Raw genomic sequence first — 14,498 nt, 5'->3', positions numbered from 1 at the left:
TCGAGAGAGAGAGAGAGAGAGAGAGAGAGAGAGAGAGAGAGAGAGAGAAAGAATGTGTGTGTGTGTGCATGCGCACGCCAGTACTCATTTACTGGATCCCAGAAAAATACAGCCCCCACATAGGCAGAAATAGGCAAGAGCTTCCCAATATGTTAGGATTTCTAATTTCCAAACCAACCTTATGGGAGAGATTAAAACCCTTGCCTAGGAGTTCGGAACACTCCTGACTCTGGACTGTGCCTGTTATGTACCCTGGCTAGTCCCTGGATCTCTATGGGCCTCAGTTTCCCAAGTATCCAGTGAGGGTGAGATTCAGAATTGTATAAGTTTAGCATAAAAGGGGCCAAAACTCCTCCACCCTGGGTAGCTATGGAGAGGAGTGCACCCCAGTGTTCCCTGACCAGGCCTCTCCTCAGACAAGGACCGTCCTAGAACCCAAGGCTGGATTCAGGAGCTCAATACTCACTCTCTGAACTACCGAACTTGGGATGAGGCCTATGTTTTTCTAGTGTGAAATGAAAGAGCAATGACTTCTACTAGAAGGCACCCCCAAAACACTCACTCTGACAGAATTTATTCTGGTCTAACGGCAAGCCTGGGAAGAGGTCTCAGTCTGGTGTGGGCTTTTACTGTTGAAAGGTCCATGAACCCCATAACACATATGCCACGTCTTTTTTTTTTTAAACATATTTTATTGATTTTTTACAGAGAGGACGGGAGAGGGATAGAGTAAGAAACATCAGTCAGCTGCCTCCTGCACACTCCCACTGGGGATGTGCCCGCAACCAAGGTACATGCCCTCGACCGGAATCGAACCTGGGACCTTTCATTCCACAGGCGGATGCTCTATCCACTGAGCCAAACCGGTTAGGTCATATACCACATCTTAACCTGGCCAACAGAGGGCAGTGCATGGCTGCTCGTGCCTACAATATTGACCTTTTAAATTTAACAAGTTCACCTTCTTCAAAAGAAGACCCATATATATGCTGTCTACAAAAGACCCACTTCAGATCAAAAGGCACACACAGACTCAAGGTTAAGAGATGGAAAAAGAGCCCAGTTGGTGTGGTTCAGTGGTGGAGCGTTGACCTGTGGATTGGGAGTTCACAGTTTGATTCCCAGTCAGGGCATATGCCTGGGTTGTGGGCTCAGTCCCTAGTGTAGGGCATGCAGAAGGCAGCCAATCAGTGATTCTCTCTCATCATTAATATTTCTCTCTTCCTCTCTAAAATCAATCAAAATACGTTTTTTTTAAAAAAGGATATAACTCCTATAAACATTTATGCACCCAACACAGGAGCACCTAAAATATATAAAGCAAATATTGATGGGCATAAAGGGTGGGATCAACAGTAATACCATCATAGCAGGGGACTTTAACAACCCAATGACAACAATGGATAGATCTTCCAGACAGAAAATTAAAAGGAAACAGTGGCCTTAAATGACACATTAGACAAGATGGGTTTAATTTGTATTTTCAGAGCATTTCACCCCAAAGCAGCACAATATATATGCTTTTCAAGTGCACATGAAACATTTTCCAGGATAGACCACGTTAGGCCACAAAACAAGTCTCAATAAATTTTAAGAAGATTGAAAGCATATCAAGAATCTTTTCTGACCACAACAGTATGAAACTAGAAACCCACTACCAAAAAAAAAAATATTGAAAAACACAAATAGCCAAAACCGGTTTGGCTCAGTGGATAGAGAGTCGGCCTGTGGACTGAAAGGTCCCAGGTTCGATCCCGGTCAAGGGCATGTACCTGGGTTGCGGGCACATCCCCAGAAGGAGATGTGCAGGAGGCAGCTGATCGATGTTTCTCTCTCATCGATGTTTCTGACTCTATCCCTCTCCCTTCCTCTCTGTAAAAAAATCAATAAAATATATTTTAAAAGAAAAACACAAATACACAGAGGCTAAATAATTGAAAAAATAATTTTTTTAATGGAAGTCTTTTCTAGGAAGGAGGTGGGTCAAAGATATCATTAGAAAAGAAAAGTGCAAGTTCATTGGAGGAAAGTAAGAGCTCAGGGTGACAATGGCTGTTCATTGGCTGAACAGCACTGTTTCCCTCGGCTGGGCTTGTTGCTGGGTGAGAAGAAAATCTTCCTTCCCCTTAGGCGGGAGTGAAGTAGAAGCACTTTCTGTCAGAGGTGCAAGGTCGTCTCTTCTTGTTCAGGGCATGAGAGCCCCCTCTAGATACATTCCGGTCTCCAATTGTAATTGAAATTTCCTTTACTAGTTTTCACGGTTCATGGCTTCCATGTGAGTCACGGCCTAAAAGCCTAACTAACTGAGAGGGTTAAGAACCCGTGACCCATTCCGTACACAGTTCTCTGAGAGTGAAGAGTTGGGGTGGGCCTTGGGGAGTCAGCCACAATTCCAGGGTTCCCCAGTGCGGAACCAACCGGGCTGCAAATGCAGGGGCCACTCTTTGTAAGGAAATAAAGTGCACACAGGGAACCAAGGAGCACTAGAGCATTTTGGCTTGCAATTCAGCTCATTTAGTACAGCCGCTGAGGTTTCCAGGCCTCCATCCACGAAGACAGTGAGCCTGCTGGCCGGTTTGTTGTGAGTGCCTGTATACCTATGGGGGCTGGAGGGAGAAATGGTTCGATTTATTTTTTATCAAAAGGGGGTTATGTGAACTTACAGTGAATTTCCATCTCTACTACCCATAATTTTCCAGTTATTTTTTATATCATCCATTGGTTCTTTTCTTCCAGTAGCTCTGACGAACGGAGGCAAAACTGAAACACGGAAGGGGAGAGCAAAAGAAAAGGAAGCTACAGAGGGGGCCAAGCGCCCGGACTTTTGTCCCGCGGTCCCTTTAAGAGAAGAACCTCTTGGGACCTGCAGTCCCAACCGACCCCAGTTTTAACCGAAACCTAACCCGGACTTCCCCCTCTTGACTCAAATAAGACCAATTTTGGATTTTCCCTCCCCTGTTGACCAATCAGAGTCTGTTACCAGGCAGACCTTAGCTGCCGCCCAGGCGAGCCCGGCGCCTTCTGTCTCCGGGTGGCAGCAACGACCAATGACAGAGCAGGCCCTCCGAGTATCCGGGCAGATCGGGGCTGCTCCAGCCAGTCAGAAAAAAGAAAATAAAGCAACGCACGAGCCCGCCGGGCCAGGACCGTGGGGCTGGGCTGGAGTGAAGGTGGCTGCGAGGTAGTTTCTCTTTCTCCCTTACCTTTGTCGCGGCTCGTGCGGGAAGGCGGCTGTTCGAAGATGGGAGGGGGCCGTAGGAGCCGGGAGGAGAGGAGAAAAACATCTCGGCTGTCTTTCCAACAACGTCTTCACCCGTGTGCACGTGCCCCGAACCTGGGACCGCATCTCCCCACCCGGGTTTCCTGCGCCCAGCCCGGGAGTTCCGCTACCCCGAACCCCCCATTTGACGGCAACCGGGGGCTGGATGGCGGGGGAAGGGCAGCGGGCGGGGGCGCGCGTCGGGACGGGGTGCAGAGGGAGATGACGCAGGGGCCGGCGGCTTGGGGAGGGGGAGCGGCGACGAGGTTAAGTGATGAGAACTTGGGCCCGGTTCCCCCTCCCCCCTCCCCGAGCCAGGACGGGCAGAATGCGTTCGTATCCTTTCCGACCTCCCGGGCGTCTAGTAGAGAATTAGATAACTTCGTCTTGCGGTGGTTGTTTTTGAGGGAGAAAAGGGCAGCATGAGGTCAGAGTCAGAAATGACAATTTCTTCCTCGCGTGGATTCCCGAGCCTCCTGTCTCTTCCTTTACGGTTTTTCCACATCTGGGAGGCTGCAAGGAGGTGGGGCAGATAGGGTGGAGATGGCAAAGGGCTTTGGCGGTATATCTATATCATCTATATCTATAGGCCTGGAGAAGTAATGGAATAATTTCTAATTTTTGGAGAAGGCAAGTGGTGAGAAAGAAGAAACAAAAACACTGGAGAAATTCGGAGGCTTGCTCTCTGCTTCTCTTTCTGGGTAGAGAGATGAGGATGGGGGAGCGGGGTGTCTCCGGGGAAGGGACGTTGACTCGCCTGTCTCCGGCCAGCTCCCGCCCTCATGCCAGGATGGCCGAAGACGAACCCGACACCAAGAGCCCGAAGCCCGCGGGCCGGGCCCCCTCAGGCGGTGCCGAGGCGGGGGAGCCCACCACGCTTCTGCAGAAGCTCCGGGGTACCATCTCGTAAGTGCTCGTGGCCCACCTCCAGATCTTGTGTAGCTCCCCAGTATAGATCCCTGGAGCACCCCGCTTCCGCTGCAGATGAACTGCCTCTCCCTGAGCAAATGCATCTGACCAGGGGGAGCTTCTTGGCGGGATAGCAGTTCTTGAGCACCTGCCAGACCTCGGCGTCCTCTTCCCCTCCCTAGCAGTCAGACACGGGATGGGGGGACATCTCATCTGACTCCTCGCTTCTTCCTCTTCTCCACAGGAAGGCCGTGCAGAACAAAGTAGAGGGAATCTTGGTAAGTATTTTTTGGGGAAAGGGCAATAGAGAGATTGAATTGGTGGGGGATGAGGTTGGTGAGGACATGAGCAGATTAAAGGTGTTTGTGGGAGAGGCAGTGATGTCTACCCTGTCGGGAGATAATTGGCTTTGCAACTTACTACCAATTCGACCTTGAGCACCTCACTTCACCTCTCTCTGACCTGTTGTATGGAAGCCCAATAGAAATGAAATCAGTCGATCCCCTCTGCTCCCCCTGTCACCGTGGTGACCCATACGGGTTCCTCAGAGCACAGCGGGCACCCAGCCTTAAATCATTCTCAGGACTTTTTTTCAGTCTGACAGCCTCTAAGTCAGCTAGACTTTTTGGTAAGGATCGGAGGGTCCTTCTTGGCCTTATTATTTCTCTTGCCTCTGTTCTTCCTTCCCTCAGCAAGATGTACAGAAATTTTCAGACAATGACAAGCTGTATCTCTACCTTCAGCTCCCCGCAGGGCCCAGTACTGGAGACAAAAGGTATGTTTGGTGCTAGGTTTTTAGATGTCAGAGGTTCTGATTCTTAAAGGCTCGCTGGGAAAGGGTGCGGTGAATAGGAATACTCATGATGGCTCTTCTTGACCAAGAAGAAACGTCCCTGTCCTGCACTGAGTTAGCAGAAATAGATTCTGAGTGAAGTGACTTGGTCCAGCACTACCGAAGTGGTAGTCTGGATAGAACCAGGACAACTGTTGGGAATTTAGTAACAGTTTTCTTTTTAACTCTTTTGCAGCTCAGAGCCAAGCACACCTAACAATGAGGAGTACATGTATGCCTGCAAGTGGATCCGAAACCACCTGGAAGAGCATACTGACACCTGTCTACCAAAGCAAAGCGTTTATGATGCCTATCGGTGGGTGGATAGGGGGCGTGGAAGGGTGGCTTGTCTCTGGAGAGCTCCCTGCCTTGGAAGAGCCTGACTTCTTAAAAAGCTTTTCCAAACTTCATCCCCAGGGACCCTCTGAGCCCACCCATGACCTCCTTCTCTGAGTATCTTCCCACTCTGCCCCCACCCCTCACTCAGGAAGTACTGTGAGAGCCTCGCTTATTGCCGCCCACTCAGCACAGCCAACTTTGGCAAAATCATCAGAGAGATCTTCCCTGACATCAAGGCCCGAAGGCTTGGTGGCCGGGGTCAGTCCAAGTATCCTTGACTGGAGAGCTTGGGGCCAGAGGACCTGGGGAGGAAAACCTATGGATATGGAGAGCCCGGAGTAGAAACAGCCCATCCTTGCTAAGGGGCTTGGTGATCCCCAGATGTTGGTTTTTCCTTAACTTACATCAGATATTGCTACAGTGGCATACGAAGAAAGACCTTGGTATCTATGCCACCCTTGCCTGGCCTTGACCTAAAGGGCTCTGAGAGTGTAAGTAACAACCCTGATTGCACTCTTCCCTCCAAGGTAGAAGTCAGAGGTCTTTGGGACATGTTTTGAAGACTGACACAGCCTAGGTGATTCTGCACATAGCTTCTGAGTATATAGGATGTGCCCCTCTGCCCACCCTCTGGCTGAGGCAGAGGATGAAGAGCATATGTGGGTTTCTGGGATGGGAGGGTACAGGCTAATCCCATTCCCAGTTTGGTGTTACTATGGCCAACGTGGATGTTCAAGAGGGGCCAAGGGTCCTTGAGTTTGGAGTATTATGAGGCATGTCCTTCCCCACTGCAGCCAGAAATGGGCCCAGAAGTAACCCCAGCACCTCGGGATGAACTGGTTGAGGCAGCCTGTGCCCTGACCTGTGACTGGGCAGAGCGAATCCTGAAACGGTCCTTCAGTTCCATCGTTGAGGTCGCCCGCTTCCTGCTACAGCATCATCTCATCTCTGCCCGATCTGCACATGCCCATGTGTTCAAGGCCATGGGGCTTGCCGGTGGGTGGACCCTGTCTTCTGTCCTGAGAAACCCTCAGCCACTTTCAACTTCAAAAGCCCTCCCATGTACTAGGATAGAGACACCTTGAATTTGCCTTCTATTCCTAGAGACCCTTCTAGGACATGCCTTAGACCACCTTCTTTCCACTACCTCCACCAGTCCGAATTGCCACACTCCTCCATTTCTGTTACCTCCTCAACTTACTCCTTTTTCTGGCACTTCTGCAGAAGAGGATGAACGTGCCCCTCGGGAACGGACATCTAAATCTAAGAATGGTGTGGAGAACCTAGAGGGTGGAGCCCCAAAGAAACCAGAGAGACCGACCCAGGTAGGAGTTGGAGCCCCTGACCTTGCTGCCCTGTCCTTCAGGCTTAATGTACCTTCCTCCGTGGGTCCCATACTGTCACCTCCTGTGCCTGTTTCTTCCAGGGTCCAGGCTTCCCATTTACTGTGTTCCTCTCTTTACTTCTTAGCCTCCTCAGGAGCTGGAACCCCGAGCTGGGGCTGGTCCCTCAGCACACGGAGAACGGAAGAAGACTGTAGTAGAGAGTCCGGCCCCAGCAGCCAATAACCCACAGGTTAATGCCCTGATGGCCCGGCTGCCTCTGCTCCTCCCCCGGGCCCCTCGCCCAGTTATTCAGCAAATCGCCGTCTCTCCACCCATTGTGGCTCCCAAGCTTTCTCCAGGCACTCTGAAATTGACTGCCCTGCCTGTGTCCGGTAGAGTTAGGGGAACCCAGGCAGCTGTGCCCATCATTAATATGATCTTACCAACTGTTCCTGCTTTGCCTGGACCTGGACCTGGACCTGGACCTGGACCTGTGCAAGCTCCACCTGGGGGGCTCACTCAGCCCCTGGGCACAGAGAATAGGGAGGTCGGCATAGGTGGTGACCCAGGACCTCATGACAAGGGTGTCAAGAGGACAGCCGAAGGAACTATGAGTGAGACCAATGGGCAGGACCCACCAGCAAAAGCTGCAAAGCAGGATATAGAGGATACAGGAAGTGATGCCAAAAGAAAACGGGGGCGCCCTCGAAAAAAATCAGGTGGAAGTAGGGAAAGGAATTCTGCCCCTGATAAGTCAGCAGCTGCCACGGCCTCTGCCCAGTCCTCAAGGTTACCACGGGAGACGTGGGCTACTAGAGAGGAAAGCAACTCAGCTGGAGGGTCAGAGAGGCCAGGGCCAGTGGGAAAGGCCGAGAAGGGGACGGTGCTTGCCCAAGGTCAGGAAGATGGTGCTGTTTCTAAAGGAAAGGGCCCCAGCTCCAGTTCCCGCCATGCCAAAGGAGGGGAAGATAAAATTCCTCTTGTCAGTCCAAAAGTGAGTGTCATCAGGGCCAGCAGAAGCCATAAGGAGGCTCTTCATTTGGGAAAGGGAGAGGTGGATACTATAGCACAGGGTAATAAAGATTTAAAAGGGCATATGCTTCCAGGTTCCTCATCCCATGAGCAGAAAGACCCCAAAGCAACGCCCCCATGATAAATACGTAGAGAAGAGTGTTTAAACCAGATGTGAACTCTGCCTGTCTGCCTTGTAAAGCCCTTCTGACTTGCTTCTCTGGCTCTTCTTTTCCAAAGGGAATTCATGCTCTTCTGTATAGACAGCTGAGGCACCCTGTCTTACACAGTGCCTGCTTCCTGCCTCTGACCTTTTCAGCTCAATACCCTTGGCTTTAGAGTCGCTAGTAAATCTGATCCATGTGTTATCCTGTGGGAACGATAGGGGTGGAGTAATATGATGAATGTATAAGCTAGGAATCTTTTTGGTTTTAAATAATAGAAAACCTAACTCAAACTGGTTTAAAGGAAAGATTTACTGGCTCATGTAACTGTAAAGTCCACAGGTAGTGCTGGCTCCAGGTAAAGCTGATCCAGTGGCTCAGCACATCTCTAAATACCTGATTGCCTCGCCACCCGCACTGTTCTACCTTCTGTAGGATCATAGGCACCCTGGGCTGCCTGTGGCTGCCAGCACTCCTAGAATTATAATGTCTCCTCATTGATATCCAACCAGAAACAGAGGGCATCTTTCTGCCAAGAATCCTAGCAAAAACCCTACGATTCACTCTGATTAGGCGAACTCCTGTCACATGCCCACCCCTACCTAATCCCTGTGGCCAGGGGGATGTCGATGCTAATTTGCGTCGTCTACATCAGGACTGCACCTGTGGAATGAGGGTGGGATTAGCCTCCTTAGAAACTGGGAGGGGAAGTTCCTGGGGAGGGGCTGACACCTGGCCACTACTATGAAGTACAAGTGATTTTAGCTTGCTAGGTTAAGATGAGCCATACCTGCTTTTCCCCTCATAGTCTTGCATTTTTCTTACTGCAGCTGTAACCTCTTTTTATTTTGGTCTCAAGAAATGAGAGGAAAGTCGCTCTCCTTTAGGAGCTATCTCTTCAGTCTCCTTTAGATGACAATACCTTTTTTTTTTCCCCTTCACCTATGGCTCACAGATGGAGCTCCTTCCTTTTCCTGTTTTTGAACTTTAGTTTCTCATTTCTGCCTCCCTGTCTCCCACCCTTCTGCCACTATCACTAAATAGAGTGAGATTTGCTTCTAATCATTTTATTAAATTCATTCTGTATCCGCCAGGTGTCAGTCTCTGGTACATATGTCAGGACTAGCCAGGTGTAGGCCAGCTGTGTGGAAGGAGGTAGCTCTGTATCAGGGAACACCAAGAGGAAGGGGATCCAGACCCGCCAGGTGGGTCAGTGGGAGAAGCAGTAAACCAGCCAATATTGATCAAGGACCTACTTTGTCTTTTGCATAGGGTAGCTCCTGTCAGGGAATCTTGGTTCTTCCCAAGAAATTTAGATTTTCTTTCAGGGAGACTTCATTTGTTCATTTATTTCCACCACAGTAGATTTTTAAAAATTATAATATGTAATGTTTGATATCTATAAAATATATTTAACGAATAAATTATGAAGTATAATAATTAAATGACTACCTATGACCCATTACCCAACCTATACATTAAAACATTAGAAATATCATTGACTTTCTTGTGTTCCTCCCCTATCCTAGCCCCTGCCTCTCCCTAGAGGTAACTACTGTCCTTAATTTTGTGTTTATTAATTACCTAATATATATATGTATATATCTTTTAAATATTGTTCATTTTTGCTTTTAGCTTTATGAAAAATTTATTCTCTAATAATATCCTGTAGTTTGCTTTTTTTCACTTAACATTTATTTCTAAGGTTCATCTATATTGTAGATAGCTATGATTCATTCATTTTCATCTGTATAATATTCCATCAGTACATAAACCACAAGTTATTTTTCCATTCACCTATCAATGGGCTCTGGGTTATTTCCAGTTTTTGCTATTAGAAACAATGCTGCTATGAGCATTCTTGTGTATGTTAGTGCTTTTGTTTTTAGCAAGATTTCTAAAATGGTTCTTTTGGTCTGTATATCCTGAATTGGGGACTGTTTCCTCCTGGAAGAGTTTATATCAGATTGAAATGAACCATCCCCTGAAAGTGGTTAAGACTCACCTGTTAAACCATTTGAGCCTGGCGTTTCTTTGTGGGGAAAATTTTAACTATTAATTCAATCTCTTTAATAATTATAGGCTATTTGGGCTTTCGTTTCTTTTTTAGTATAATTAGGTAAAGTGTTCTAAGATTTTGTGCATTTTTTGTCTTTTTTAAAAAAAGAAATGAACTGAATTGCCTTTTTTTGTTGTTAATCCTTACCTGAGGATATTTTCCCATTGAAAGAGTGGAAGGGAGGGGGAGAGACCGAGAGAAACATCAATGTGAGAGAGACACATCAATTGGATGCCTCCTGTACGTTCTCTGACCAGACCAGGAATCAAGCTTGCAACCTAGGTATGTGCCTTTGACTGAAATCGAACCCAGGACCCTTCAGTTTGCAGGGCGATACTCTACCCACTGAGCAAACCGGCTAGGACAATTTTATGTCTTTTATTTTTTATTATTATTATTTTTTAATATATTTTATTGAGTTTTTACAGAGAGGAAAGGAGAGAGATAGAGAGTTAGAAACATCGATGAGAGAGAAACATCGACCAGCTGCCTCCTGCACACTCCCCACTGGGGATGTGCCTGCAACCAAGGTACATGCCCTTGACCGGAATCGAACCTGGGACCTTTCAGTCCGCAGGCCGATGCTCTATCCACTGAGCCAAACCGGTTTCGGCAATTTTATGTCTTTTAAATGAAAATTTTTTTCTTTTTTTGCCTCTGCTCTGTGTAGTCATGTCCTCTTTTTCTTTTCTACTACTTGTGCTTTCTTTTTTTTTCCTTTGATCAACTGCATCAGAAATTTGAAATTTGTTGTTTTGTCTACAGTGTATCTTTTTTAAAAAATAATTTATTGATTTTTAGAGAAGGAGGAAGGGAGAGGGACAGAGAGGAGAAACATCAATGTGAGAGTGCAACATCAATCAGCTGCCTCCCGCACACCCCCCACTGGGAATTGAGCCCACAACCCCACTGGCAACCTTTTGGTGCACAGGAGGATGCTCAACCCACTGAGCCATGCCGGCCAGGGCTACTTACCTATCTTTAGTTATTACTTTGGGCTTTGTTAATCCTCTCCCTTATGTATTTGTTTTCCATTACATTAATTATGGATCTTATCTATAGTATTTCTTTTGGTTTCTTTAGATTTAATTTTATGTTCTTTTATAACTTCTTACTTTGCTACTTATCTAATTAATTTTCAAACTGTCTTTTTTTTCTAGTGTAAGTTTTTTTAAGGACCTGCTTCTCTACATTCTCCAAGTTTTCTGTTGTAAAGTATTTTGTTATTCTAAGAATATTTAAATTACCTTTATGACTTTGATTCATGAATTATTTCAAAGAGTTTTATAATTTCCAAGTGCCTGAATATTTAAAAATATATCTTTCTTTTTTTATATTTTCAGCTTAATCTTCTGTGCTCAGAGAATGTGGTCTTTGTGATACCAGTTCTTTGAAATTTGTTGGGATTGTTATTTTATATTCTGTAACTTATCTTGGATGTCTAAATCTGTTTTGTTGTTTTGCCTGTGGTAGCTTGTTTCCTTATATATTTTCCATTTTTGGGTTTCGAGCTCATTTTGTTAAATTGAATCTACAGGAATCCAGAGGGTCTCAGGTGTGGGTACCTAGGATTTGTATTTGCTTCCACTAGGAGCCAAAAGGTGCTTTTGACCTGGGACTGTGCTAGCCCCTTCAAGAGTCACAGTTTAATTCAGGAGTGCCAGGTTTGCTCCCCTTCCTTGGTTAGGCCCAAGGTTTAGCTTCTGCTCACAATACTGGTATTGGCATTTGTCCTAGGGCAAACCTGCTTTTCCTAGTGCACGTTGATCATCCTTCATAGATTTCAGCTTAATGTTATTTTTTTTTCTTCTCTTTGTGATTTCCCTTTCTAGCAAGCTCAGTAATGTGCTAAATATCATGCTTGCCATAATTTGTCCAGGATCTAGTTGTATTTTAATGGGAAAGCCCTTTATCCATGCTGTCAAAAGTAGGAGTCGATTACTGTGTTTTAATATTTTCCTTCTTGTTTTTTAAGTGCTAGGTGTTTGCATTTTAGAAGCTAGTAGACTTGGGCTCTGTTTTCAAGTCAGTAATCACAGCACAGTGTGAGTGAGTTACGTTAAGAGTAGCACAGAGAGCGGTGGTAACCCAGAAGAATAGTACGTAACTCAGACATGGATCAGGAATGACTTCCCAGTGGAGGTGAGTAGGAATTTAGCTGGACAAGTCTAACTCTTAAATAAGAACAGAACAACATAAGACATGATAAAAAGAGCTAACTCATGATACCCACTCTACTGCATAAGAGCTGGATGTAAATTCAGAGAGGTCACGTTGGACTGAGTAATTTGGGAAGGCTTTATGGAAAAGTTAGGCGTGAGTTAATCCTTTAAGGTAAGTAGACAGATAGGTGGCAAAGAAGAGGGCATTCCAGGAAAAGCAGGGTTTTGGGGGGCGTAAGCATGGCAGAATAACCCAGTAAAGAGACCTGGCAGGCAAAATGGATGTGTATGAACAACAGCGGGAAATAAACTAAAAGAATACACAACCAGTGTTGATTGAATGAATGTATAAAAGGTATAAAGTCTGCATTCTAGGATGTGGGAATGGAGTCAAGAGAAACCAGCCAGGCATCGGTTGCCTTTATCCATGTGGGAAGGGATGAGGGACTGGACAAGGCTTCTGACACATTAGCGGTGATAGACATATGGAAAAATAAATCACTGGTGATGGGATAGATAGTTTTTAGGCAGTCCAATTTTAAAACACTATTTTTAAAATATGAAACAAGTTATTCTGTAGTCCAAGCAATCTTCAGTTCATTAGATGAAGGGCTAAGCTAAGATTTTGGGGACTGTACTGCTTCCTCTACCTACCATTTCTTATTCTCTTCCCAATACTCTGTTCCCCATTACCTTACCTCCCACCCCATGTCATCTTCCATTTTAGCTCTATCATAAATGAAGTTAAAGATAATTTATAATTTACTAAAATTTGAAATAATATTTTGCTGTTAAACTAAGACAAACTCTATGTCTAGTCTATGTCTCCAAATAAATTTATTGCCCACTTTTGTGGGTAACAACTTTCAAAGCAAATGGCCACATTCACTCACATACCAGAGGAATTAACGTCATTATATATTCATCTAAGTATTTTGTCTCATGTTATAGTTTCTCAGTAGGTTGTCTTCTTTGTCTAGGATCATCCTGCTTGCTCCATACTATAAGATACAACTAAGCATAACATAATTAATAAAGCAGTATTCATCAATTGTTCATAAGGAAACTTTTTTACTGGAAAGAGTGTGCATTCAGTTTAAATCTTAGCTTTACCACTTTCCATACGATTTTGAACATTTATTTAGTCCAGTTATTTCAAACTGTAGACTGTATCCTATTAGTAGATTGCGAAGCTGATTTAGCAAGATGCAAAACTTTAAAAAGTGAAATAAAATAGAAAATATCAGAATGCATTACATATAGTAAAGGTAAGTATTGTTTTATGAAACGTATCTCAGTAAAGACATGTCTGTATTCTTCACTGGTCATGACATAAAATATATTTCCAATTAAACCGAAGCAGTGACCCTCTTTTCTTTCACCATTTACCCTATATTATTGTCCCAATAATAGTAATATAGTACTACACATAGTAGTAACCTGTACTCTTTTAATCCTCACAGACCCCCGTAGACAGTTAATATTCCTGGATCCACTTTGCAGACATAGAAACCTTAGTACAAAGACTGTTAAATCAGTCATCCCAAATCAAACAGCCTGTAAGTGGCAGGGAGGTGGCATCTGAGACCTGGACTCAAATAACTAGCCCCCCAACCCCGCGCTGGTGTGGCTCAGTGGTTGAGCTCAACCCAGGAACCAGGAGATCACGGGTTAGATTGCTGGCTGGACCCCCAGTGAAGAGGGGGATGGAGTGCTGCAGGAGGCAGCAGATGGATGGTGTTTCTCTCTGATGTTTCTATCTCTACCTCTCTCCCTCTCTAAAAATCAATAAAAATTTGAAATAAACACTAGCCTCGATGTAAAATAAATAAGGCCCTATGAGGGTTGGGACAGAGGTTCTGATGGAGAGAGCTTCCAATCAATAAAAATGCTGGCAAATACACAAAACCAACAACAGAGGTCATTTGCAGGGTTGGCTTTATTTATTTATTTTTAATTGATTTCAGACAGGAAGGGAGAGGGGAAAGAGAGAGAGAAACATCAATGATGAGAGGGAATCATTGATAGGCTGCCTCCTGCACACCCCACAACCCCAGGCATGTGCCCTTGACTGGAATCCAACCCAGGGCCCTTCAGTCCACAGGCCAACGCTCTATCCACTGAGCCAAACCAGCAAGGGCTGCAGGGTTGCTTTTGTTTATTCGTTTAGTTTTATATGATTTTGTTCTGTTTTGAAGAAAGGGTTGTGCCCTCCAAGCCTTTGTCTTTTCACTCACCTCTCCCAAACTGGCCCTGTCCAGCCGCTCCCTAGAGGGATCGAGGTCTAGAGGCTGGAGGCCAAAGGCTACCCAGGCAAGTGGTGACTCCCGAGGCAGAACCGCGGCCTCAGGTCGCACCACTAATGGTAGGAAAGATTCCGAAGCGATAAGGGGCGTAATCTGGGCACCGTCCTTTAAAATGAATAGGGAAAGGGTATT

The 14,498-nt window shown here is 45.8% G+C and overlaps 1 protein-coding gene across 1 annotated transcript; it reads left to right on the top strand.

The window, feature by feature from the left end:
• The first annotated feature begins 3,046 nt into the window (after nucleotides 1-3,046).
• Nucleotides 3,047-13,419, top strand: RFX5 (regulatory factor X5). The gene is made up of 10 exons (XM_059675753.1): nucleotides 3,047-3,181; nucleotides 4,031-4,165; nucleotides 4,413-4,446; nucleotides 4,861-4,943; nucleotides 5,197-5,316; nucleotides 5,488-5,607; nucleotides 5,749-5,830; nucleotides 6,134-6,335; nucleotides 6,564-6,664; nucleotides 6,810-13,419. The coding sequence occupies exons 1-10, from the start codon at nucleotides 3,048-3,050 to the stop codon at nucleotides 7,815-7,817; spliced, it is 2,019 nt and encodes a 672-aa protein (XP_059531736.1). The 5' UTR covers nucleotide 3,047; the 3' UTR covers nucleotides 7,818-13,419.
• Nucleotides 13,420-14,498: the final 1,079 nt, after the last annotated feature.

Source organism: Myotis daubentonii, chromosome 18 (assembly GCF_963259705.1).
Source record: "Myotis daubentonii chromosome 18, mMyoDau2.1, whole genome shotgun sequence".
Classification (NCBI taxonomy): Eukaryota; Metazoa; Chordata; class Mammalia; order Chiroptera; family Vespertilionidae; genus Myotis; species Myotis daubentonii.
The sequence above is the reverse complement of the archived record's forward strand: the minus strand, read 5'-3'. Positions and strand labels throughout refer to the sequence as shown.

What these genes read in the sequence shown, in the direction of transcription:
- RFX5 (XM_059675753.1), top strand. Translation starts at nt 3,048, where the DNA reads ATGACAGAGCAGGCCCTCCGAGTATCCGGGCAGATCGGGGCTGCTCCA. An exon ending in CAAGGCCATGGGGCTTGCCG is followed by an intron (nt 6,336 to 6,563) that starts GTGGGTGGACCC and finishes GCACTTCTGCAG; the next exon opens with AAGAGGATGAACGTGCCCCT. An exon ending in AACCAGAGAGACCGACCCAG is followed by an intron (nt 6,665 to 6,809) that starts GTAGGAGTTGGA and finishes TTTACTTCTTAG; the next exon opens with CCTCCTCAGGAGCTGGAACC.